Source organism: Balaenoptera acutorostrata, chromosome 3 (genome assembly GCF_949987535.1).
Source record: "Balaenoptera acutorostrata chromosome 3, mBalAcu1.1, whole genome shotgun sequence".
Classification (NCBI taxonomy): domain Eukaryota; kingdom Metazoa; phylum Chordata; class Mammalia; order Artiodactyla; family Balaenopteridae; genus Balaenoptera; species Balaenoptera acutorostrata.
Window position 1 is genome coordinate 88,588,260 of NC_080066.1, and position 26,613 is coordinate 88,614,872.

Sequence of the window (26,613 nt, forward strand, 5' to 3'; positions counted from 1 at the left end):
ATGGCAGCCTGAGCGTGTGAAATGAAGGGAATATACTCTCTCCTGGCTTGGGCACAACTGCTTTGTGCAGCAAAAAGTGCCTGTTCCCAGTTGCCGTCTTCTCAGTAGATAGGGCAGGCAAACAGCAAGTGTGGATTATTCAGCTGAGAGCAGGGTGCTGCGGTGCTCTACAACATCTACACCCAAGGCGGCATTCTGCCATTTGCTTTCTTTTGTGACAACAGGAAAATCAGGACAACGCAGTGCCCTTTGAGTTAACATTTTCCCTAAACGTAGAATCTTGAGAGCTTTAGAAAATTAGAGGCATAAGTAGGCATGTAATTATGTCACCTGTGGATTCCTGCAACAAATTTGGCCCCTCAGATAATAAGATTTCAGGAGAGCAGCACTTGATGACAAATATAATTTAAAGCCTAAAGACTGGCAGAAGCAAGATGAGAGGGCTTCCTTCTGAAAGAATATGGATAAAAAAGAAAGAAACATCATTAGGATTGTCAAGTGCTGAAAGGAGCCATGTGTAGACAGGAAGACTTGGTTCAGATGGAACAAAAGGTTATAGGAGTGAGACACAATAATGATGGGTAAGTGGAACAAGGGACGATGCAGGCTGCCCATCATGAAAACCTATCTTAGCAATGGGATTTGTTTGATTTAAATTTCTAGAGGAAGCCATGAAGCTTCCATGATTTGAGGCACCAAATCTTGACTAGACAAAATACTTCAATCAATTACACAGTCTAGGATACTGCTTAGGCAGATCATCAAATGGATTACCTACCCGTTTGGATTTTTCTTCCCCATTCTACTTCTAAGTTTTCTCATCTTTTAGAAGATCTTTTTGGATACCGCCCCTGTTTTTTCATTGCTTGTGTATTGTTAATATGGTCTGAATGTACCCAGTAAATGAGAGTAAGTTTTAACCAATTTTGAGTCAAAAATAAATATGTCGGCATCTGTCTTACTGGCTTAGTTTAGAGCTAGGATTAATCCTGAGAGCAATACCTAGAAGTAAGTTATTTGATTTGATTTTGTCTTCTAAGTTTTCACTTAATTTTTATCTACAGATCGCAATGAATGTCAAGAAATCCCCAATATATGCAGCCACGGACAGTGTATTGACACAGTTGGAAGCTTTTATTGTCTTTGCCACACTGGTTTTAAAACAAATGCTGATCAAACCATGTGTTTGGGTGAGTATGTGACTATCATTTCATTTTTTCTTCATAGCCTATTGAAAAATTCATTTGTATCTGAATATATTTAAAGTTAACACTAAACCTTTCAGTAGTTATTTATAAAATAAAAACAGAAGCAGGTGTGTAGCATTAATATCCTTTGGTATTTAATCTTTAGTAATCTGAACATCATAAACCTCTTTCTTGATAATCATTTGGCTGTCAGTTCAGAAAAACTTTTGACTAAGAGATAAATTGAGAAAGATATTAAGACAAAAAATTACTATTTATTAATGTTAAAAGCCTATTATTCTTTTATAATATTTCTGTGTCCTTAAAGACAAATTTACAGATCATTTTCCTAGGGGAAAAGAGCTCAAGAGTTTAAATCTCTTCCTTGGTCTTAGTACTGAATCAGAATGTTGATTTAGAATAAACTTCAAATATGTAATCAGTCAATTTCTCTCTTTCCCTCCTTTCTGTTTCTACTTTAAAGCAACATCCATTAAGTCTTCTGGGGACTTCATGAACATGAATCAGTTTCACAGCTGGAAAAAGAACAATCAATAGAGTAATGTTTCAAGTGCTTGCCTTTGGCTGTAATTGGCTTTATCCATTAGGGAACATTCTCATAAAGTCTGGTCATCTTCAGAGCAGATAAGTTTTAAGTTAAAGATTATAATAGGCCCTGCTCATCACTGGAGAAATAATCCCTACATATTAATGAAGCCCTGCCCAACTTTCATTCTCCCTCTTCCATCTGAATTATCTAGAACCCTCTACCAAAGAACCTGCCCAACTAAAGAACTTCACTTGCTTGGCTAAAAATGAATCAAGGCAGAAGTTTTTGACTGCTGGCAGGGTGACTCATCTGGATGCAGTCTTCAACCACAGACACACATGTTGGAGTCACTTTGGGCTCAGCAGTAGCTTCTTGATTTAAGATCACAGATAACTTATCTTTATGTCCAAAATTTGAAAGGAAAGGAAATCCTAACTCTAAACACTACATTTTGCTAATCTGAGGTGTTACCTTCCACTCCTTCCCCATCTCTTTGTCCTTGCCCTCCTCATTCTGCCTGGCGATATAACAAACCAGCAATATCAACTTTTTTCATTTTAATTTCTTATTTCCTCCTTAATATAATGTACACCTACTCTTTACGAGAAAGATGATAGCCGCTGTCACAAGATGCAAAGACACGTAAGATGCCAAAATAGCTTTACAAATAGTCAAAGTGAAAAGTCATAGACCAATAAAAAGACAAAATATACTGCAAGAGAGGAGCCATATTAGGGGCCATCACATTGGGATAGTTTAGAAGGGAGATAAGTCACCATTTCACGGGAGTGGTCGTGGGTTTTTAGGGGTGGACTGGGAAAAAGAAACATGTCTAAAATTCCAGGTGAGTTAGAAAGCTAATTTATTTTGTTGCTGATTTTGGGGTAATATCAGGTGACTCACTGCTTTTTGGTAAACTGGAGTGAGAATCTTAAAGGCTGAAGTTTGCCAAAGGTGGCAGTGAATCAAGATCCAGATGCGCACAGAATTTTCCATTTCCAAGTGAAAGTATTTGAGAAAAGTGGCAAGGGTGGAGAATTCTAGAAGTAAATAGAATGAAATAGTTCTTGTCCACTTCTCATGTCCTTAGCTTGCCTCCTTTCACATGCCAACCAAGGAAAGGATTTTCTCCCAAGGCTTAGAACCTTGCCTTTTGCTGGTTCCTCACAGGGAGCTGCCGCTGCTGGAACTAAATACCAACATTGAATCTAGAAGTTCTCAGCCTACGTACGACATTTTGTGAACTCTAAAATGCCTTTTAACCACAGGTAACCATATACCCTCTTCTTCTGTTAATAATCATGTTTTTCTATGTCCTTTGTTCCTGCTAGACATCAATGAGTGTGAAAGAGATGCCTGTGGGAATGGAACTTGCCGAAACACGATTGGTTCCTTCAACTGCCGCTGCAATCACGGTTTCATCCTTTCCCACAACAATGACTGCATAGGTGCGTGTGCAAAACAGTCAACCACCAAAGGAAGGCAGTTTTATGTGTGTTCTTTGTAATTAGCATCATCTCCAGCATGCTGGCAATCTTTTTTAATATATGCCATCTTATGCGTGACAAGTGGTTAAAAGAGTTGTTAAATACAATGTGCTAATTGTCAAGTATAGTTACTACATCTATTACTTTTATTAATATACTCATTAGCAGCTATAATTTTTATGTCTACTATGCTGTGAATTAAATACATTTCAAACTAAATCGAATATGTTTTAAAACATACAAAAGCTATCCTTTGTATAGAAATTACGTAGTTCAGGAGCAGTGTGGACCTACTTGTCTAGATGTTTCACTATAGCCTGCCTTCAAAGAAGTTAAAATTCTTCTTATAAAATATGCTATATTATTCACAAGCAAGGGTAAGGAACCAAATTTTGTATTGTGCTAGAGGCTACTTTTATATACTTCTGATTACAAGAATACCTAATAACACCCTCAGCTGTATTGTGTATTAGTAATTCAGTTTTAACCTTTAAAAATGAAACCTAAAGGATGATCAAGGTGAAACTCATATAAAATCCTAATATAAATGATCAATCTCTATAATTAGTTAGAATTATGTCATCTTGTTAGGTTCCGACAGGTGAATAAAGCCAGGTCTGTTGTTATAAACTAGATCATACTGGAATTTCTTAAGTCTGCCTGAGCCAGCAAAGGCCACTGAAATTCAGTATACGTATTTTTCCCTTTAAAAGTTTTGATCATTAATACAGTATGCTAACACATATATACGGAATCTAAGGGAAAAAAAAAAAAAAAGGCCATGAAGAACCTAGTGGCAAGACGGGAATAAAGACACAGACCTACTAGAGAATGGACTTGAGGATATGGGGAGGGGGTGGGGTGAGATGTGACAGGGTAAGAGAGTGTCATGGACATATATACACTACCAAATGTAAAATAGGTAACTAGTGGGAAGCAGCCGCATAGCACAGGGAGATCAGCTCGGTGCTTTGTGACTACCTAGAGGGGTGGGATGGGGAGGGTGGGAGGGAGGGAGATGCAAGAGGGAAGAGAAATGGGAACATATTGTATATGTATAACTGATTCACTTTGTTATAAAGCAGAAGCTAACACACTATTGTAAGGCAATTATACTTCAATAAAGATGTTTAAAAAAAAAAAAGAAAAAAAAAGTTTTGATCATTGATGGGATTATGACATTTTCTTTGGAACATATCAAAGGATGTTTTTTTTTGGCAGATGTTGATGAATGTGCAACTGGAAATGGGAACCTCTGCAGAAACGGCCAATGCATCAATACAGTGGGGTCCTTCCAGTGTCAGTGCAATGAAGGCTACGAGGCGGCTCCAGATGGGAGAACGTGTGTGGGTGAGTGCTGCTTCAGAAAGACCCTCCAAAGGTCATCCCAGAGACCACTCCGGAATCACGCAGTCTCTATCACAGTCCTTCCTTCAGAAGCCTGGAGGAAAAAGATCAGAGTAGAGTAGAAGTACACTAATCCTGCCTGTATGTGTGTATGGTATATATACCACTCTTCCCCTTTATCTTTTAAAATTAAGTGTTCATAATTACAGAAACAGTTACAACGTTCAGTGTAACAGACAGTTAAATTGTTCTATAAGCAACTGTAATTCCCTTTCTTTTTTTTTTTTTTTTAATATGTTACCTTTCTTTGGTGCTAAGTCCTGGGAACTTGATATGAATTTTGCCCTTATAGTGCATCTTCATTCGGACTAGTCACTAGTAGCTAGTGGCTACTGCATTGGACCCAATTCTAGACAGACCTTGTACCACTCCCTCACAATCTCAATTTTTATTTTTATTTATTTTTTTATTTTTATTTTTGGCTGTGCTGGGTCTTCGGTTCGTGCGAGGGCTTTCTCTAGTTGCGGCAAGTGGGGGCCACTCTTCATCGCGGTGCGGGGACCGCTCTTCATCGCGGTGCGCGGGCCTTTCACTATCGCGGCCCCTCCCGTTACGGGGCACAGGCTCCAGACGCGCAGGCTCAGTAGTTGTGGCTCACGGGCCCAGCTACTCCGTGGCATGTGGGATCTTCCCAGACCAGGGCTCGAACCCATGTCCCCTGCATTAGCAGGCAGATTCTCAACCACTGCGCCACCAGGGAAGCCCTGTAATTCCCTTTCTTTTATTCTTTTTCTTCAACACAGCTTTGTGGTAAGCTCTTACACAATCCTTTGGGTGTCCTCAAAGATCTTCATACCCATTGTCTTTTCACGTGCTATGCTTTCCTGGAAAGTAGATCAAGTAAAATATGGTTGTTAGATACACTGCACACTTCTGAAAGCTAATAAAGCTGATTTTTATTGAGCTGTTAGTTTTTCTCCATGGTAGAGTTTGTGGACTTTAGATTTACGTGTTTCTTAGATTTTATTCCAGTTTCTTTCAGTTTTAGTTGCTTGATGGAAATCATGCTAGTGGGAACCTCTTTCTTCTTTTTCCCTTTTCTTCGCAGATATCAACGAATGTCTCCTAGAACCTGGAAAATGTGCACCAGGCACCTGTCAGAACTTGGATGGGTCCTACAGATGTATTTGTCCACCTGGATACAGTCTCCAGAATGACAAGTGTGAAGGTAGGAGGGCTATCACTATTTGCAAATTAGCAGTATTGGTTACTGCATTGACATTATCAAATTTTTGAGATGGTGTGATGGTGTCTTCATTTTGGAATACTTTATCAGAAACAAATCCAAGGGTAGGGTATGACTTATGGGCTCAAAATTAGATGGTGAGACAGGAACATCAATTCTCATGCTAATCTCTGATGAAGCTATTTTGCTCTGTGTATATGGGAGGTCACATGACCCTGACACTTTTCCGATATACTTTTATGCAGCTGGCAAAAAGTTCTGGATCACATGTTTTTAAGTGCCAATGGGTTGCAACTAAACATAGCTTCCTGATTCCAGTTAAAATCTTTAAGTGACCACATTTAAGGTTGGATGAATGTGGCTATATAATTGTCTATGTTATTTTGACTTGTAGAATGGTAGAAATGTGTAACTACAAATAAATTCTCAGCAAATTTTATAGTACCGCATTCCTCAATACGTGTATCATTGCATTAAATGAAGGACATTAATTGCCAGAACTTGATCAATGAATAGGGTGGAGAGGACTTTTAAGAAGTCACCTAGTCCATGCTCCCACCTTTAATCAAGTCTGCATCTAATGCATAATGAGTAGGAATTGTCCACTTTTAATATCATCAATGACAAATGTTTATTATGTATCTAGTTTAGCTCTCAGTCAAGAGATAATATTCTAAATGAAAACACTTTTATCAAAATTAGACCTAAATACAAATTATTGTTATTTTACTTCTATTAGAGATCAGCTTTATTCACTCCATGATTAATGCAAAATTACCCTAAAATGAACAGAATGAAAATGTATAGAATGAAAAATGACTTCCAGAATAGTTCATGAATGTGTTCATTCTAAATCTTTGTCCCTACCCTTATGAAACTGGCACCTACAGTCTGATTTCTACCGTAACAACAACAAAAACAAAAAGGAGACATCTGAGCATTTTTACAAAAGTTGACTTTTAAGCAAAGGTTGGATGTCGGGGTGGAGGGAGTGTAGGAATGGAGCAATTCAATCATCAGCAGCAGTTCAGATAATAAGCCACAGGAAACATGTTGCAACTATAAATGCAACATAAGAACATGAAATGATGAAGAAGCTAGTTTTGCATTGTACAGGAAGATACTTTGCACTGCACATTTCTAGAAAATCTATTGTGTGGTATTTACAAAATTAAGTCAAGATAACAAAGTTAATATCCTAACTTCCCTTTAGTTGGCCCTCGTGGGAATAAAGCTGTGTAATGCGAATACATTTTGGTGTGGGTAGAACTCATTGCACAAACCTGAAAATAAAGAGTCGCAAGATACAAGGGGTATCTGTTTCGTTGAAAAAAAAAAACTTCCATAAAAATAGCATGGCTCAGAATCAAGACTTACCTCTTTTTCACTACAAATTCCTGCTGAAAGTCAGGGAAAAAGATGGGTACGTCTCTTGGAAAGAGTGGTCATACTTTTTCCACAAGTAGGGTCATCATGTAGTTCACTGACCAAACCAAGACAATTTTGAGGAGGGCACTATTAATAATGAGTCCAGGTCAACAGGCATAAACTAGGACTCTCCCAGGCAAACTTAGAACATAATCAAGCCATTGAAACTTCCCTGCAAACCATCCTTAATTACTCCTTTACAGTAGATAAGGTACATTAATATGCTAAAGGAAACATGCCACAATTATGTGTGTCAAATTCCTATTATCTATATGATAAAAGAAAAACTATAGTCTATACACAGAAGATATTTTTGTGTCTTCAGGCAAATTAAACTGCAAATGAGAGACAGGAGCCTCATCTCTTGTGATATCTTTAGTTTGTATCGCATAGGATTATTTTCATGAGTACTAGTGTCCTGGTAGAAGTCATAGTTTTAGGATATTGTAGCATGGGATATTGGGGAAAGGCACTGTGGATAGATGGGTAGAGGGGAACAAATTTGTTTCAAAGGCCTACATCTCTCACGGGGTAACTCATTGGCAGCACAATTAAAATTTCAGAGCGTCCGCTTACTGTGTAGTGGTGAAGTCAGACTCTAGAGTTTCTTGCTTCTTTCCTAGTTTAGGGTGGTATGAAATTACTCCAACTTTTCTAATTATCCAAGAAATTCAGTCTGGGTGAAAGATGTTTCTCACTGCATCCCTAAGAAGGCACTTGCAGAGTCCATTTTTACAATAAGAACCATCAAAACTAGTTTTTAAAAAGTCATCACAGGGACTTCCCTGGCGGTCCAGTGGTTAAGACTTCACCTTCCAATGCAGGGGGTGCAGGTTCGATCCCTGGCCGGGGAGCTAAGATCCCAACATCCTTGTGGCCAAACAACCAAAATGTAAAACAGAAGCAGTATTGAAACAAATTCAGTAAAGACTTTAAAAAAATGGTCCACATCAAAAAAATCTTAAAAAAAAAAAAAGAAAAAATAAATAAAGTCATCACAGCCTAGAAGTCCACTCACAGCATCATGATACAGGAAAAATCTTCACTGTTAGAAGAGTTTTGAAACTCAGTTACACTTTGTACTTTTACATTGTGCATTTAGTATCCGATGGTGTCTCCATCATGTTTTGACTTTGTTTGACGCATGTACTTCTTTTAGATATTGATGAATGTGTTGAAGAACCAGAAATTTGTGCCTTGGGCACATGCAGCAACACTGAAGGCAGCTTCAAATGTCTGTGTCCAGATGGGTTCTCCTTGTCCTCCACTGGAAGAAGGTGCCAAGGTAAGTGCTTTTGACCTTTGGCTTTAGACTTTCATTACTCTGTGTTTATTTGTTGTGGTTTTATTTTTTAAACATGGCGAAGTTTTGATTCTTTGTGAAAGAGAAGATGGAGTGTTTTCATTCATCCAGACGTCTAATAATGATTACCATATGTCAGAAAGTTCATTTTTACTTTTAAGGTTAAAAACTCATCCATCAAATTATGGTTGCTTGTACAACAACTGTCCTGGCACTTTAAACCTGTCTCTCCCCCTGGGAACACAGATGCTGATAAGTCAGTCAGCAGGGGACCAGCCATGAGCCACTGAACATGGCAAAGCCTGGGGGAAGTTCAGTTACAAGTTCTCTGCCTCTGAAGAGGTAACCTCTGTAAATATGGGCCAAAACCTAGACTTTCAGACAGAAAAGTGCAGATTAACTCATGTGCTCCCGGGATATAATGCCTATCTCTTACATCACAAGTTTTCTAAGAAAACAGAGAAATAAATGTGAACCGACCAGGATTCTTGCTGGCCCACAGTCTGTTTTCAGGAATGATACTTGTGAACTTAAAAAAAAAAAAATCAAAAGAGGAGCCTGAACTTAAGCATAAAACAGTTTATTATGTCTCAGCAAACTATTCAGATTTTACTAAACAGTCAATTGTGTGTGTCTGTCTACTTATACAGACTAGTTTAGTGAATTCAGGACAAAAAAAACACATGCAAACAGACGTATCCTCTCCCCCACCCCTGTCCCACCCCCTTCCGGTGGTTTTTTTGTTGTTGTTATATTTTTTTGTTCAGTTTTTTTTCCTTGGTTGTTTTGTTTTGTCTTTTGCTTCCATATTACCAAGTAAGAGGCAATGAATATCATTTAAGATTCCAAATATTGGGCTTACGGGTCTCAGCCTTGCCATTTATAGCCTAGGGCAAGTCATTGAATCGTTTGGAAGCTCAATTTTCATATTTCTTATTTTTAAACAACAATAAGAATACCCGCCCAACCAGTCTTATTGAATACGTGAAAAAGCTTTGTTCATTTCTGAGTCCTTCATAGGCTCTTGCTATTGTTGTTCAAATTGATTAACTCTGTACTTTTCAACGGGTCATTTGGTCACCTAACATTTAGGGGTGTGAAGGGGGAGAGTTGAGAATTCTCTGTTGGTTTGATCCTGTAGGTAGCTATCAGAGGCCCATGTGGACTTCTGGGTTATGGGTGGGATGGTGCTTGATTCAAGCAAATATCCTGTCTGTATGGTACAGACCAGCCAGATAAATTCTAACTCCTACTCCCTTGTTTTTGTGTGCCTTTGGCTTGGCCGAGTTTGGAAAGAAAGCAGTGAGAAACCAGGTGTGAATCTGCCGATGTGGCAGGCCAGAGGAAATTCATAGGCTATTAATTCAATTTGCACTGGCCTGTCACAGAGCAAGCTAACGCTGCAGGAAGAATCAGCCCAGCTGTGAGCAGCCCTGCCACATGCTCAGCTCCAAGAGGCAGAGCCAGAATTGAGGAATGCAAGCAGGGAAAGTGACTTTTGTAGCTCTGATGAAATTTCAAAGGTCATTAAGGCTCTTTGCAGATAGACCGGTACACAGGCATCCTAGCAAGCCCTCGTTAAAGGATGTGGGCATGCAAAACTCTCTTTCCTGATGCAAGGCACCTTTAATTAAAAAACAAAACCAATTCTAGAGGATCATCACAAGCAAATGTAAATCTCCCAAAGAGCACAGATTTTGCTAGAGCCAGGGCATTAAGAGCTGGGTTTTTATTGTAAGATGACAAATTAGGAGTCAGGCTTCTGTTGACCATAAAATGAGAAAATTCCACAGAACCACAGATAATGTTTTTGAAGGAACAAATGTGATATAGGACTCAGGTGAACAGACCCTGGCACCTAAAGGCCACAGATGTAAATGAGCCACTCCCACTTACAAAGTTCAGTGAAGGGAATTTGTCACTTAGGCTCACTCTAAACTTCATACCTAGATTTTTTTTTCCCAGGGTGAGGTGATAGAGCGGTGTTGGGGAGCTGGGCTGGGGTATGGAATAGGGTCAGTAATGAAAGGAGAAGAGAGTGAGAAAATTAACAGACCAATACTAGCACATGCATGTATCTAGGTTTAAAAGAGACATTACAAGCTGAAAGACAAAGGAGAGAATAGAGTTTTGATATAATTGTTGAGACATTTTTGTGAGTAGTCATTAAATTATATCTTAAGACAGTTATAGGCATAAATAATAAAAACTGGACCAATAAACACAAAACACTGTATGTGACGATGAACTTGAAGAACAAAGCACATCAAAAGGTGTCCTTCAAGAAACTACAATTTGTTAAATCTTGACACTTCTCAGCAAAGCAACCATTTAAATAGCAGAGATACTGCGGGACAAGGATAGGCTTTTATTGCTCTTCACCTTCAGAAGAATAGTTTGCTGAAAGGTGCCTTTCAGGTCCCAGCCATAATGGATATGAAAATGGAGTAGAAACTAGAGAGAGAGTTTATCTAAAAGAGTTGGTAGCCATGAAGAGTTCAACAAGTTCATTGGAGAGGTCAACAGAATTTGACTTCTTGGAGCCTGGTAAATGTGGTTGACTGATTGATTGACTGATATTTTTCCTTTAATTCATAAAAAGTTTTCTGCTATGATCTTTGGCAACTCAGTTATTCTTGCCTTGTCTCCTTTTCCGTGAAATAAAAGATGGTGAAATTGTCTTAAGTGAAATCATAAATGGCTGTAATAATATGCTACCTGGAATTGAAAACAGTGACAGGAGAGAGCAGACCTGGTCATACATAAAGAAAGGGGGATTGTGCAAAATGGATACGAAAGCATTTCCTTAAAACCTTCAGATTTTAGCCTCTGTGTAACTCAGAGGAGTTTGCAAAGCTTTGGAGGTCAAATTTGAGGGAAAACATACTCCAGGCTCTTGGATGAGCTCACTTTTTAGAGTCACCCAATTTGCTCTATAAGAAATGGAAAAGTCAGTTACCAAAACTGTCAAGCAATTTTGGAGACTGTTGTAGGAACTAGATCCCAGCCCCATGTTCCATGTTGGAGTTACCAAGAAATAACTGATGTTAAAGAAATATATTCTTTGGAAGAACAATTATTCTCCTTCACATCCACCCATCTCCCTGTCCTCCTCTTTACCTTCCCTCTCTCTGTGGAGCTAAATAAGCTTCTGTGTGTGTGCAAGTGTGTACACACACATGTGTAAAATCTGCAGAAAACCTCACATATATTTTGTAGACAGAAGCTGCGCGAGTAGCTGCTTCAGTGAAATACCATTGAGTTGTATTTTTGCCAGTCCACAAAATTGCCACATCTTTATTTGCTCCATGCCTGGAATCTGGGGTTTTATTTTGGCTCCAGGGCTTAGGGGACACAGAATAAACAGCATAGTGTGATATCACAGTGAGTACTAGAACTGGGAGGTCTACCTTAACTTAGTGTGCTTGCTAAATGTTATGCCATCTCTGAATGTCTCCACCCTGAAGTCACTGATGACGTCAGCATTGAAATGTGGCAGTGTTGGTTTTTATTATTCACATCATGTTATTTTGGAACATTGGATAAAATGAGAAATAATAAGGTAAGAGCCACATAGATTTGTTCATCAGCTCTCACTACAAAAGTTACTTACCACTCTAAAGATCTCAGCTCAATTACTATTATAATCACTTAAAAAGTGTGACGTTAGTAATGAGAAGAGAGCACATTTAACAGGGTGGATTGTTTCTTACTCAGTATTATACAATAATGACTTAGTACGAAAGCAGCTGAGGGGTCTCTTGAATTTGTGCTGCAGATTTGCGAATGAGCTACTGTTACGCGAAGTTTGAAGGAGGAAAGTGTTCATCACCCAAATCCAGAAATCACTCCAAACAAGAATGCTGCTGTGCCTTGAAGGGAGAAGGCTGGGGAGATCCCTGTGAGCTGTGCCCCACTGAACCCGATGGTATGTCCACTACCTGCATTTCTCTTTGGCCATTCAAGGTACAGGCTGTAAGATTGTAGACCTTCAGAACGTAAGGCAATTTAATTGTAAGTCCAACTAAAATGTTCACTAAAATTATCTTATCTCAGGAGCTAGGTAGTTATTTTCTTCTGAACTATGTTATGACTCAAAGCTGCCCAAGTAGTAGGTACACCAGCTCTGGGAGCCTTGTTATCTTTCTCTGGTTTCTGGGCTTGGCTTGTTCATCATGTTCCAATACGCGCAGCTTCCACACAGTACTTGGGGAGGAGCCTATAGTTAATTGCCTTTGGCCCACCTATTAACAAGAGTTCATCTCCATCACAGAGGCCTTCCGCCAGATCTGCCCCTATGGAAGTGGAATCATTGTGGGACCTGATGATTCAGCGGTTGGTGAGTGGCTTGTGCTGGATTCTCAGCATTTCTTAATATTTTCAACCAGCCTCTTCCTTGTCCTTTCTCTTGCTGTTATTTCTCCACATTTATCTTGGAAAATTAAGCTCTTTTTTTTTTTTTTTTTTGGTCTTTTCACTTAGATACCAATTGTATTATTGTATTGCATGTTAATATTGCAATACTAGATATTTCATCGATTAGGCACTGAAATGATAATATACCTTTGTGTTTCCAAAAATACATCGTTATTCACTATGTTTTCCTCCTTTGCTTAAGATATGGATGAGTGCAAAGAACCTGATGTCTGTAAACACGGGCAGTGCATCAATACCGATGGCTCCTATCGCTGCGAGTGTCCCTTTGGCTACATTCTGGAAGGGAATGAATGTGTGGGTGAGTAATAAAGCAGTTTCTGTTATTGGGATTTTACAAATCAGAAATTAAGCTATTCAGCATTCACGCTAGGAAGAATAAGTACCAAGATGGGACAGAAATAAGTTTTATACACTTGTTCACGTATCATTCATCTAGCAATACCAGCTGAGTCCCCACCATGTACCAGGCACTGTGCTAGGTTCTATGGCTACCGTAGTGAACCAAGCCAACATGGTCCTTCCTCGCATGGACCTTACAGTCTGATGAGGAAGGCACTGAACACATTTGAAGAGATAGTAGAAAGGACAGCGTATATAATGAAAGCCTTTGTGAAATTTAAAGGTAAAAAATTGTTAATGGTCATCATCTTATTCTCTTAGTATGTAAAACACAAAATTTGCCCAAATTTTGTTACAGTTAGTACTATGAAAGGCTGTGTACCCAGTGTACATTCCTCTTGTTTTAACCCCCTTATGAAAATTTCAAAGAATGGTTCCTACAGCTGATCTCTGACCTCTTTTATCTAAGAAATCCAAAGCCATTCAGTGTAACCTAAATTAATAATGGCATAAATGCTGAGGGTTTGTCTGTGTCCGTTAGAAGATGTTCTTTCCATATAGGGAATCAGGGCATGACGTTTTTGTTTGTTTTTAACACCTTTATTGGAGTATAATTGCTTTACAATGGTGTGTTAGTTTCTGCTTTATAACAAAGTGAATCAGTTATACATATACATATGTTCCCATATCTCTTCCCTCTTGCATCTCCCTCCCTCCCACCCTCCCTCTCCCACCCCTCTAGGTGGTCACAAAGCACAGAGCTGATCTCCCTGTGCTATGCGGCTGCTTCCCCCTAGCTAGCTATTTTACATCTGGTAGTGTATATATATGTCCATGCCACTCTCTCACTTTGTCACAGCTTACCCTTCCCCCTCCCCGTATCCTCAAGTCCATTCTCTAGTAGGTCTGTGTCTTTATTCCCATCTTACCACTAGGTTCTTCATGACTTTTTTTTTTTTCCCTCTTAGATTCCGTACATATGTGTTAGCATACGGTATTTGTTTTTCTTTTTCTGACTTACTTCACTCTGTATGACAGACTCTAACTCCATCCACCTCACTACAAATAACTCAATTTCGTTTCTTTTTATGTCTGAGTAATATTCCATTGTATATATGTGCCACATCTTCTTTATCCATTCATCTGTCAATGGACACTTAGGTTGCTTCCATGTCCTGGCTACTGTAAATAGAGCTGCAATGAACATTGTGGTACATGACTCTTTTTGAATTATGGTTTTCTCAGGGTATAAGGGCATGAGGTTTTAACCACCTCTCTAAGCCTCAGAATGTAATATGGTGCAGATGGATTAAAATATTTCTAATTACCTTACAGCTCTAAAAACCAATGATATTGTGATTTTTATTAACTTGAAAGAGATGTAATATTCTTGAGAGCAAAATGCAATTTCATAGCAGAACCAAAGCAAAGTTGTCAATGTTTTCTATTCAGTATCTTCAGTTAGTGCTACGATGTATATGAGAAATAAGCCTCGTCACCCAGGGTCTCTCTGCCATACCCTCTTGCCCTCACTTGCTGATTTCAGAACCTAACATGAGACATAGTCCTTGATAATAACCCATCGCTCTTCTGTGCTCTAGACAGCTGAGATAGCAATGTTATTTCTCTGAAATGTTCCTTTCCCAAAGGAAGGGACTCTCCCCCAAGAGCTGTGTCAGAATAAGAACAGTCAGTATTCTAGGTGGATGGGTTAGGAGACAGACATATTTTCTAGACTTCCTTGGTAAGATTTGTTCTCTCTCCACAGTTGTTTAGAGAGATCATACCCTAAACACATTTCTTTCTAGCCTTTCTTCTGCCTATTGTAAACCATCTGGTTTCAACAAAATCAAGAAAATCTACTTGAATCTTGACTTTATCTTGTGTATTAATTTTGCTTAACCTCTGGTCTCTTATTTTGCGTATGTTTAGTCTTCTATTTTATATCTGGCAAAAATGCATCATGTTTAAGACTTCTTGGAGAATGATGTAATGTAAGGCCAAACTGGAGATGTATTTCTAGCTTTAAGTAAGCGAAAACTTTTGACTTGTGAGAGAAGCCTTGTTTTAACCCTTTGAGTATCTATTCCCAGTAGATGTACTTCATAATGTAGGAGGCTGGGGACACTCATGGTGAAGAGCACTGTAAGGGCTAAGAAGCCCAGGTACCATTACTGTTACTGCCACTGCCACTTAGCAAGTCAAATTTCACAGCTATAAATCTGTGGTAATAAGACACGTGCACTCCTTTCTCAAGAATGAGAATAAAACAAGATGTTAGAGATCAAAATATTCCGATAGAAAGAAAGGTATTCTCTGAGTCCAAGTCCATTTTTCTCCCAATCCATCATGTTTTGACTACACTTCTGATCACCTGCAGATACTGATGAGTGTTCGGTGGGCAATCCTTGCGGAAATGGAACCTGCAAGAACGTGATTGGAGGTTTTGAATGCACCTGTGAGGAGGGATTTGAGCCTGGTCCAATGATGACTTGTGAAGGTAAGCCTCTTAAACACAGAATAGTTGGTTACATGTTCTGATCATAGGGACAGTAGTTGGTTGATTACAATTCTGAATATTAAATACCTCTCAGGGTATATAAAATAAGGAAAATCTGGGCTTGGTGGGCCATGCTATCATTTCTTCTCTATGTGGCCTCCTCTCTGCAGAGAGTATCTGAAAAAGATGTAAGTGGTTCATGGAACAAGTTATGCCGCATCTCATGCAGAGTTCTTGTTGGTGTCTCTACTACTAATACTTTTTATTTTATTAAATTTATTTATTTATTTATTTATTTTTGGCTGTGTTGGGTCTCCGTTGCTGCACACAGACTTTCCCTAGTTGCGGCGAGCGGGGGCTACTCTTTGTTGCGGCACACAGGCTTCTCATTGCGGTTGCGGTGGCTTCTCTTTGTTGCCGAGCATGGGCTCTAAGTGTGCGGGCTTCAGTAGTTGTGGTACGTGGGCTCAGTAGTTGTGGCACGTGGGCTCAGTAGTTGTGGCTCGCAGGCTCAGTAGTTGTGGCTCACGGGCTGTAGAGCTCAGGCTCAGTAGTTGTGGCGCATGGGCTTAGCTGCTCCACGGCATGTGGGATCTTCCCGGACCAGGGCTCGAACCCATGTCCCCTGCATTGGCAGGCGGATTCTTAACCACTGCGCCACCAGGGAAGTCCTCTACTACTAATATGTAGATACAACACCTGCCTTGTCTACTACCCTCTTTCTTATTTTCCATTCCCCCCACCCCGCAACCTTTTTTCTTTGTATCCCGTGTGCCCTTTCTTTTTCTATTTCTTTTCTACTCATAGAAACATCTACACACTGAGATAACCACCAATATCCTTTAACCGTCTGGGAGCAATCACAGCAAAAGAGGCTGTCCATACTCTCTAAGCAACTGTCAGTATGCCTGGTAGGATATAAGGAAAGAAAGAGGGATGTAAGGAAAGGGAGGGAGTGTCTAGAATAGTGGTTCTCAAAGGGTGGTCCCTGGATCAGCCACATCAGCATCACCTGGGAACTTGCTAGAAATGCAGATTTTCAGGCCTCATCCCAGACCTCCTGAATCAGAAACTCTAAGAGTGGGGCCTAGCAGCCCTCCAGGTAATTCTGATGCACTCTCAAGTTGAGAACCACTGGTTTAATAAAAGAATGAAGGGGAGGAGACAGTAAAGTGGATATTAAAGTGAGCTCTTCATTAGAAATATGATCCATCAATACTCAGAGTCAAAGTTGTCAGTGAATTTTTAAATCATGATCTAGGGTCTCACTGATGTTCTCAGTCAGGACCATTGGCCTTAGGGAGAAACATGATATCAAGATGGTCTGTTTTAACCCTGCTTTTCCAAAACATATTCTGATGGTTCCAAACTATGTAATCTACAGAAATCACTTCTATCTATTAATCTATCATCATTATTATTCCTAGCTATTTAAGGCTATAACTTGGGCATCAGTGTGAAATTATTCAGAACACCACTTTCTTGGGCATAAGAATCACTGTTACTTCACAGGAGCCTCTCTTATTTGGGGAAGGGGAGGTGGTTAACGATATTGGATGGGTTGCTTCTGTTCTGACAGCAGTTGACTTGGCAGTTGTTTTGGCTGAATGGGGTAAAACTGATCCCCACTCCATGTGACTTTAGGGAGAGGCAACTGGTCAACTTGAGACTTCAAAGCCAGGATTTCAGAAAAGCTCCCAAACGTAGGGTGACCTGTAATTTCTCATCCAGCTAAATAACAGTTAATAGTTATACCAGCACAATAGGCATAAACTGAGTTTGTACTGGAAGAAGCAAGATGTATGATCACCCTACTTATACCAATTATAAAATAACCGACTCAATTTTATAATTCTTTGAACATCAAAGACTGCTTGGCCTATCCATGTTTATGACAATGAAGCATTACCACTTTTGCTAAAAGTATATTCCTTTTTTTGGTTGATGCCTATGATCAATTATTCTCTTACTACATTCCGCCACAGATATAAACGAGTGTGCCCAGAATCCTCTGCTGTGTGCTTTCCGATGTGTGAACACTTACGGCTCATATGAATGCAAATGTCCCACTGGATATGTTCTGAGAGAAGACAGAAGAATGTGCAGAGGTGAGACACTCATGTTCAAGGACATATAAGCCAGGGAGCCCTAACTTTGTCTATGATGGGAGGCGTCCCTCCAAAGCTTCCAATCAGTAGAGGAAGGCTGGGAATTGGGGAACACTGCTGTAGTCCGTGGATAATATGGGGGTTGTCATTGCTACCTTTTCTCCTAAATTGTAGCTTAAAGCTGAGTCGAGGGCTGCACTACAGATCCTTTATAGTTCACCATGCATTGCATGCCTGTGACATGCCAGCCATTCTGCAAGGTGTGAAGATATAAAGAAAAAAAAGACATTTCCCCACATGCAAGAAGCTCAATATGAAGAGGTTGAGACAGATATAAATAATCATATCCCAGTATGATAACTGAGAACATAAAAGAAGGAATATGAATATTAATAATCCCCATCACTAAGTGATATTATAGTCCAAGAATGGGGTAACACATGGACTCTACTTTAAACAATGCTTTCACCTGCAATTTCCAAAGCACTGGACTAAGCTCTGTTATACAAAGATGGGTAAATCCTTGGGATCCTTGAAGAGCTCTGATTTGCTCCTCCCAAAGTCTTAAATGAGCAGATATCTGTTCTCCTCAAATGGTTTAAATAGAATTTTCCTTAGAGGTAGGAAAATTCCCTAAGTGAGAGCTCCATGTCACATGCAGGCTAAAGTCCAAATTTTTCAGCTCAGATAATATAACGGGGAAAGATAAAGAGAGGGAAATGCCATAGGACAGAAAGTAATGAATGAAGAAGAGCCACACTTCCAGAAAAAAAGGAAATGGAGGGAAGAACCAGTAGAGAAGAAGATATTTGTGGATGCTTGTCTTTTCCTCAAAGTATAAAAACCAAAACTTTCATTATTATATTTCACAATGATTCTAATATATTATTCTGACATTAAGATATAATCTATTATATTGTTATAAGTATTGTATAATGGAAGCTTTGGTTTATTATTATATCAGTATGATAATGCTGTTGTTATAATTATCATCATATTATGAAAGCCTTTTATAAGGCCTTTTTAGTTCAATTCGTCAAAAAGAATTGGAAATCACACTTCCTGCCTTTGAAGAATTTATCAGACAGAAATGTCTTCATTAAGTTCAAAGGGGGTTAGAAGACTCCTTCCCATCTTAAGAGACCACCTCCCAACAATGCAAAAGGAAGTAGGTTAATGCTGAAATAGTGTCAATGAAAATTGGTTACTGAATACCATTTTGTGTTTAAAAGGCAGGAAATTAAGGCAGCTCCTTTTATGAATTTGTGGTTGTACATTCTTTCCAGATGAGGATGAGTGTGAAGAGGGAAAACACGATTGTGCTGAAAAACAGATGGAATGCAAGAACCTCATTGGCACGTACATCTGCATCTGTGGACCCGGGTATCAGCGAAGACCTGATGGAGAAGGCTGCGTAGGTAAGGGCATCCCCACCAAAGGAGCTTTGAACGAGTGGGAAGTGACAAAGGACAGAAGAGACGTGGGCTCTGAGTCCTTGTGGACACTGTGTTCTTCTCGCCTCTCTTACCTCATATCATGACTTCCCGTAGAGGTCCCCTTGCCTCTCGATTATCTATGAATTCCCCCAGCAACATCCTTCTCTTCCTCTGAGCTGGCCTCTGCCTGCTCTCTAGGCCCATTTTGCTGCCAGGATTAGAAGACCAGGTTATTTCCTCTAGTCCCTTCCTTTACTGTTTTTATACTCCTTTGTTGTTTTGGGGTCAGTTCTTTCCACCACGTTGGAATACCTCTCTATTGACTTAACTTTCTACCATCCCCCTGACATTGAGTCCAGATGCCTGGTCCCTGTGAACCAGGAGCATTACTAGACCACGGGGATCTACATCCAGAGAAACTGGTCTTGTCTCGATTGAGGCCCAGGCACTGGTATTTTTTTTAAAGCTCCCCAGGTGATTCTAATGTGGCTTCAGCCTTGAAAACCATAGTAGACCAGGGATTGGCAAACCACAGCCCTAGGGCCAAATTCAGCCTGGCAGTCCGCCAGCTGTCTTTGTAAATAGACTCATATTGGAACCCAGCTGTAACCATTCATTATTTTCCATGGCTGTCTTCATGCCACAATAGCATAGTGGAGCAGTTGCAACAAGAGATCAAATGGCCTGCAAAGCCTAAACTGTTGACTGTATATTATATAGTAATACTATAACATTACTGTTACTTACAGAAAAAGTTTCCTGACCTCTGCTTTAGTCAGTAAATATAAGAAAAAAATACTAGAAAATTCCCACATGTATCCTTTTCCTTTTTAATATTCAATCAGTCACATCAGGAAAGTATATTGTATGTTGTTGGTCAAGAAGCTTAAGAAACTCATTGTCCTCTTACTCTGTAAGATACAGAATTAAACAGAAGTTGAAGAGCAGACTTTCAAAGCACAGGAAAAGCATGTGGATTTATGATCATACACTGGATCTTCTGGGATCAGTGGTTTTCAGCCTCAGGTGCACACTGGAATCACTCGGAGAGCTCAGGTCCCACCTCAGATATTCTGATGTAATTGGTATCAGGGTGGCCTTGGCATTGGGAATTTTGAGCTGTTTTAACGCTGTTCTGGATGTCACCTTCCAAGCCTCTGCCTCTCGTAAGGAGATCTCTGCCTCAGGGGCTTGAAACTATTCTCAGTTGGAAGCGCCTAGGCAAATTACTTTACAATCTTTCTAAACAATCATAAGACTCTCCAGCTATTTTAAGGCTTTTTTTAAAACCTGGGAGACTGAATTAGGATTCCTTAATATTATTGAAGTATTATAATAAGCATACTCTACACTGAATCAGAAGATTAGTATAGATAAACTCCCTCAGGTCAAAACTGACCATCACAGACATTATTCTAGTGAAGTATTGTAATATTTCTTTAACAGATTGATCTTAAGGTTTTTTTCCCTTCATTTAAAACAATCCTTTGAGAATCCTCTACACGTACAGATATGGAAAGTTTTAAATTTTATTAAGTGAAAAATGTAAATGTACCTAAAATGCTATTATCTGTTTAAGTATATAAAAATGCTATCAATTATGTTTTTAAAAGGGTGGAGGTACATGCATGAATGGTTGTATTTGTTTGTATGGGCATAATTCATCTCTAGAAGGATACTTTAGAAACTGGCAGTAGCAGTGGTTGCTTCCCAGGAGGGGAGTTAGGTGGCTGGGGAAAGGGGAGGGAAGGGCACATTTGCTGAATATTCTTTTGTACCTTTTGAGTTTGGAACAATGTAAATCGGTTACATATTCACAAACTAAATTTTTAAAAGAAGAAGAATCCATCTTTGTACAAAGCAGACAGATGACTCCTCTTGTTTTTGGTCCTTCAATTAAACCACACAGATGAGAATGAATGTCAGACCAAGCCTGGGATCTGTGAGAACGGGCGCTGCCTCAACACCAGGGGGAGCTATACCTGCGAGTGCAATGATGGCTTCACAGCCAGCCCCACCCAGGATGAGTGCCTTGGTGAGTACAGATGACAGGATGCTTTTGTAACCCCCCACTGGGACACTTGAAACCAGATCTCTTATTTGAAATGATAGAAACTGTTGAAATTTGAGCAAGGGTTAGAAATGTTCATATTTTGGAGATGACTCAATGACCGTGATTGTCCATTGGGTTTAGCACCACCCTGCCGCTAAATTCTTCCTTTGCTAATTGTATCATCATTGAATCACTTGCTTGGAATTTCTTTCTCAGCTGCCTCTTTAAGCCCTTGATGCTCAGGATCCGTTTCCAAGTGTTTCTCTGCCCCCCTCTATAGCATGACTATTCCCCCATATTTCTGGGAGCAGACAGAGTGATAACCTTGTTGAGGCCAATGCCTTTCTGCCCACTTACTGAATTTCTTGTCTTTCTTGTTTTCCCCAGATGTCATCCTTTCTCTCTTACTGCCGTTTCCAGCTTTCCCTTCTTGCTCCTTCTCACCCAGGGTAAAGTGTTACATCCTTCTTGGGTTTTATATCTGACCAAATTCTGAATACCTTGTTATGCTCCTAACATTCCCCCAAATTTTCTCTTTGCAATATCATGTCCCTTCCAGACAACCGGGAAGGGTACTGCTTCACAGAGGTTCTCCAAAACATGTGTCAGATCGGCTCAAGCAACAGGAACCCAGTCACCAAGTCTGAATGCTGCTGCGACGGAGGGAGAGGCTGGGGTCCCCACTGTGAGATCTGCCCTTTCCAGGGCACTGTGGCTTTCAAAAAACTCTGCCCCCATGGCCGAGGGTTTATGACCAATGGAGCAGGTACTTTATTTTGTTCTGATTTTTGACCAACAGAGCAGGTACTTCATTTATGGTCCAAAAATACTTTCAGGGAATTTGTTTCATGAAGAACAGATGAGAATACAGAATCTATAATATGGGCCTAGGCTGAGTTGCATAGTATAGGTTGACAAAAAGTCTTCATTATGGTATTTTAGATATTCAACTTCATGTTGCCAAAGCATCCTTGGTCTGATTAAATTGTGTGTGCTTGAGTCCCTGCCTCTGCATTACAAGTCCTCAACTTTTCAAGCCAAAGTTTGTTATAAGTCAGTCAGTTACTGGTTACTCACTCAGAATATAATTTTTTAGATAAACTTTGGAATAAGTGATCACTAAATTCCTAAACTAGTCCGCCAATGTGTATTTTATCTCATAAAATTGGCTGAAATATACTGCGTGAAAGAAGTATAAACAATGCTGATACACAGTCAGCCTTCCATGTCTGTAGGTTCCACATCCGTAGATCCAACCAACCCTGGATTGATATCGATTCGAGGTTGATTGAACCTGCAGTGCTAACTATACTATGCCATTTTATACAAGGGATTTGAGGGATTTTGGTATCAGTGAGGGGGTCCTGGAACCAATGCCCTGGATATGGAGGGGCGATTGTATTGGCAATTAAGACAATTGCCTCTGGAAAAGTGCAAGCTGCTTGAACTTGTGAGGGATGAGGAAGCTGTTGAGGTGTCTGAGGCAACTCTGAAAAGAAATTTCAGGCCTGTGTTTATCAACAGTAACTGCAATTGTTTTTAGTCTCATGAAAGAGAAAGGAGAAAGACTTTTTGAGCTCCTTGGGAGGAAATCAGAAGTGAGAGGAGAAGAAAGAGATTAAAGAGGATTTGTGTTCATGTTAGAAAGATGTGGCTAACAGTGGAATAACAGAACTGGATGTGGTAAAAGATGGAATAGATAAGATGGAATGACCAAAAGCAGTTTATGATTCTTTGGAGGATATGAAAATGAGATGGTGGAAAGACTCATTTCTTGAGACCAACATGGGTATGCTAAATTGCATTTCAGAGTAAACTTGAAAAAATCAGGAAAAGGAAGAGCTGTTGATAGAAAATGGTTACTTGGCAATCAAAGGCTAAGAACTCACTTGGTATTGGCATCCCGCCAAGCAGTAAGGAAATAGATGGGTCAAGATATGGGGGACAGTGTCTTTAATGCCCAACAGTACATATCGACCAAATCTTTCTCCCTGCGGTGGAGCTGTGAGTAAGGGTCTCTTTTCCCTAGCAGGCTGCAAAAACTCAGCCCAGCCATCCACTGATGCCTCCCTCAACCAAAGGAGGGAAGTTTGGTCCCATTTCCCCAGTAGTATGCAATCTGTTATTTTTCAGGATTAACTTTAAACACAACAAAAAGAATAGAAAGAAAACTTTCCTTATTTTGGACATACACTATTAGAAGAAAATGGGATTTTCTTATCAAAAGGATCTTCTGCTGTGATTCATTTACGAGATGTCTGGAGGAGGCAAGCTTGATGGCATGAGATGGAGCAAGGAGCTAAATATATGTCTAGATGAGATGGTTGTTCTCCGGACCCAATGGAGAAAAACAATATAAATTTAGAAGAGCAATTATTAAGTTTTCCCCTATAGTCTAATAAAGTTATTCATTTCCCTTTCAATATAGTTACCATTACATATGAAACTTACGCTGTCATCCCTTTGGTTTACTTCCTTAGGTCCATAATATAGTCACACAGTTTTAGTATTTACAGTGAAGTGACCCCTATGTATGAATGTTGTCCACTTTATAATGTCTTTCTCATTTTACTTTCTACTCATTACATTATAGATATTGATGAGTGCAAGGTTATTCATGACGTTTGCCGGAATGGGGAATGCGTCAATGACAGAGGATCGTATCACTGCATTTGTAAAACTGGCTATACTCCAGACATAACCGGAACTGCCTGCATAGGTAAGTGCTCTATTTCTGATGCTCAGGTTTATTCCCAGGTGGAAATTGTACATTATGGTGAAAAAAAAAAAAACCCTCAAACTAAAAATCTAAAAAGCCTGTGTACTTTCTTAAGGAAATGTAAGACAGTGATCAAAGACTACACAGAATTTACTTTTTCCTTCTTCAAAACTAGGATTCTTTGTTAGATGCTGTGGGTATTGAGCATTTAGGCATCTTTTTAGATGATGGGCGGTCACATTGTATCTCTTTGATCATAGATCTGAATGAGTGCAACCAGGCCCCCAAACCCTGCAATTTTATCTGCAAGAACACAGAAGGGAGTTACCAGTGTTCATGCCCGAAAGGCTACATTCTGCAGGAGGATGGAAGGAGCTGCAAAGGTAAAGTAGAATTTGCCTTCACCCACTCATCTGTCTCGTGGGCACATGGTTGCATTCCTTGTGCCTTCGAGGGATCCAAAGCTGAAAGACCCTCTCTGCGGGCAAGAAGTGCTTCCCTGGGGTAAGTGCCTCCCTGTGACCCACCTCCTTTTCTGGTTGGAGGGAGGCTGAGGCCAGGGAGATTGCAGAGGACCAGTGGCAGCAGCTATCCTCACTGCCTGCCCCATGGGCATCCATGGGGGACGTCCATGAGTATCTCAGACAGTAGGGCCAGCTCTCCAAGGCTCAAGTGGATCAGACACCTGATCACATTAATGCAATAAATAGAAAACAGAAAGGATGTAATCAGTCTATTCAATAACTATATAGCCCAGCATGGTCCTGCCTACCTCAGGTTAATCAGTGCCATGATCCTAGAGAACACTGTGCCTAATTAAGTAAACACTTTGTCTAGGTTTTTGTTCTGCAAAATAGGGCCATTCCTGACCCCCAGCAGCTTATTTGAGACACAGATATTACAAAGAATTAAGAAACAGCAAAACTCTCTGCAGAAATTCCTGATCAACCAGAAGTTATCCTTTGCAAAATTATATTGGTATAAATTTGTTCTTGTAATAAGAACTTCACATATTGAGTGAATAGCACAAGTGAGTCAGACTCAAGGATAATTTGAAGAAGGAAAGGTAGACCAGATGGCAGAATAAGAGTTAGTGTGTTCTGCCATGAAGTCTGGAAGGAGAAAAAGGGAAGTAAAGGAAGTTAAATGGTAGGATGGAGTGGAAGAGGAGAGCAAAGAGAAGTAAAGCCATCAACCCTTTTCCTCTGTCTGCTGAAAGGGGGAGAGTTAAGAGGCAGATAATACAGGATAACATATGGACAATGCTTGAAATTTTCCTGTGCAGCACAAGTCCTATATAATCCTGCAGTATGTGGAGAGGAAGTTGAGAGAGCTACTCAAAAATTCTGTCTTAAAACATAGAACTTTTATTCTACATCTGTGGATCACAGTGAGTTCTGGGCAGTGTGAGGCTACAGCTCACAGCCACAAAATTATTTGTGTAAATGAAAAACCAACTTCAGGGGAAAAAATGTCTCTCAGTGTGTATACTATCTGTACGAATCAAAACAAATTTACAGCGTCTTTCTAACTTGTGGGGGCAGAAAATCCTAAAAATTTCTAGCAATTAAGAGATGGAAAATGAAAATAAATGTATAGTAGTAGTTATGTTCTTTTACAATGTATTAATATGAAAAACATCTGTAATACTCTGATTTTAGGAATACAAAAAAATTTTATAGATCTACTTACAATATAAGACTCTTTCTCCTATTTTTCTCATAAGGTCTAAATTCTTCTACATACTTGGCATATATGACTAAATATCAAAATGAGTGGTGCAGATACATGTACTATTGAAACAGAGGAAAGAGGCTAGAAGGATGACCCCAGGGGAAATGAAGGACCAGCACTCACCCCATGAGAGATGGGTAGGAACCAAGTAAGAGGAAAGAACGGGATTCTTGGATTCCCCTTCTTGGATGTGAAAACAGCAAGTGTTGCTGTTCTTAGTGGTGTAGTTAAAGATAGTATTGTAAGGTTGGAGACAGAGACAAGGTGGTAGGTTAGAAGGATGTGAGCTCACCTCTTCTTACGAAAACACCAAAATCACAACTGCTTGCTGAACAACTATTCACAAAAAAACCCCACTGGAACCTACCAAAAAATATACATTAAGTCCCCTACATACAAATAATTTCCATTCCGAGAGTGCGTTTGTAAGTCTAATTTGTTCATAAGTCCAACAAAGTTAGCCTAGGTACACAACTAACACAATCAGCTATATAGTACTGTACTGTAATAGTTTTATAATACTTTGCACACAAATAATACATAAAAAAACAAACACAAAAAATAAACATTTTTAATCCTACAGTATAGAACCTTGAAAAGCACAGTAGTACCAGCTACACCAGTGCTGTTTTTACACTTGCTTCCAGACATCCTGGGCTTGAAATAAAGATACTGTACAGTACTGTATTCTATACAGTACTGTACAGTAAAGTACACAAAAGCACAACCACTTGTAGGG

The 26,613-nt window shown here is 39.6% G+C and overlaps 1 protein-coding gene across 1 annotated transcript in view; it reads left to right on the forward strand.

Moving 5' to 3' along the window:
• The window catches only part of FBN1 (fibrillin 1), a 254,846-nt gene that overhangs the window by 201,312 nt on the left and 26,921 nt on the right, over window positions 1-26,613 (forward strand). The window contains exons 45-59 of the mRNA XM_007170445.3: window positions 1,065-1,190; window positions 3,069-3,185; window positions 4,446-4,574; window positions 5,680-5,799; window positions 8,405-8,530; window positions 12,327-12,476; window positions 12,822-12,887; window positions 13,167-13,283; window positions 15,705-15,824; window positions 17,810-17,932; window positions 19,219-19,350; window positions 21,278-21,403; window positions 21,981-22,187; window positions 24,015-24,140; window positions 24,401-24,523. Coding sequence (XP_007170507.2) covers window positions 1,065-1,190; window positions 3,069-3,185; window positions 4,446-4,574; window positions 5,680-5,799; window positions 8,405-8,530; window positions 12,327-12,476; window positions 12,822-12,887; window positions 13,167-13,283; window positions 15,705-15,824; window positions 17,810-17,932; window positions 19,219-19,350; window positions 21,278-21,403; window positions 21,981-22,187; window positions 24,015-24,140; window positions 24,401-24,523 — 1,908 coding nt within the window. The remainder of the gene's footprint in view (window positions 1-1,064; window positions 1,191-3,068; window positions 3,186-4,445; window positions 4,575-5,679; window positions 5,800-8,404; window positions 8,531-12,326; window positions 12,477-12,821; window positions 12,888-13,166; window positions 13,284-15,704; window positions 15,825-17,809; window positions 17,933-19,218; window positions 19,351-21,277; window positions 21,404-21,980; window positions 22,188-24,014; window positions 24,141-24,400; window positions 24,524-26,613) is intronic.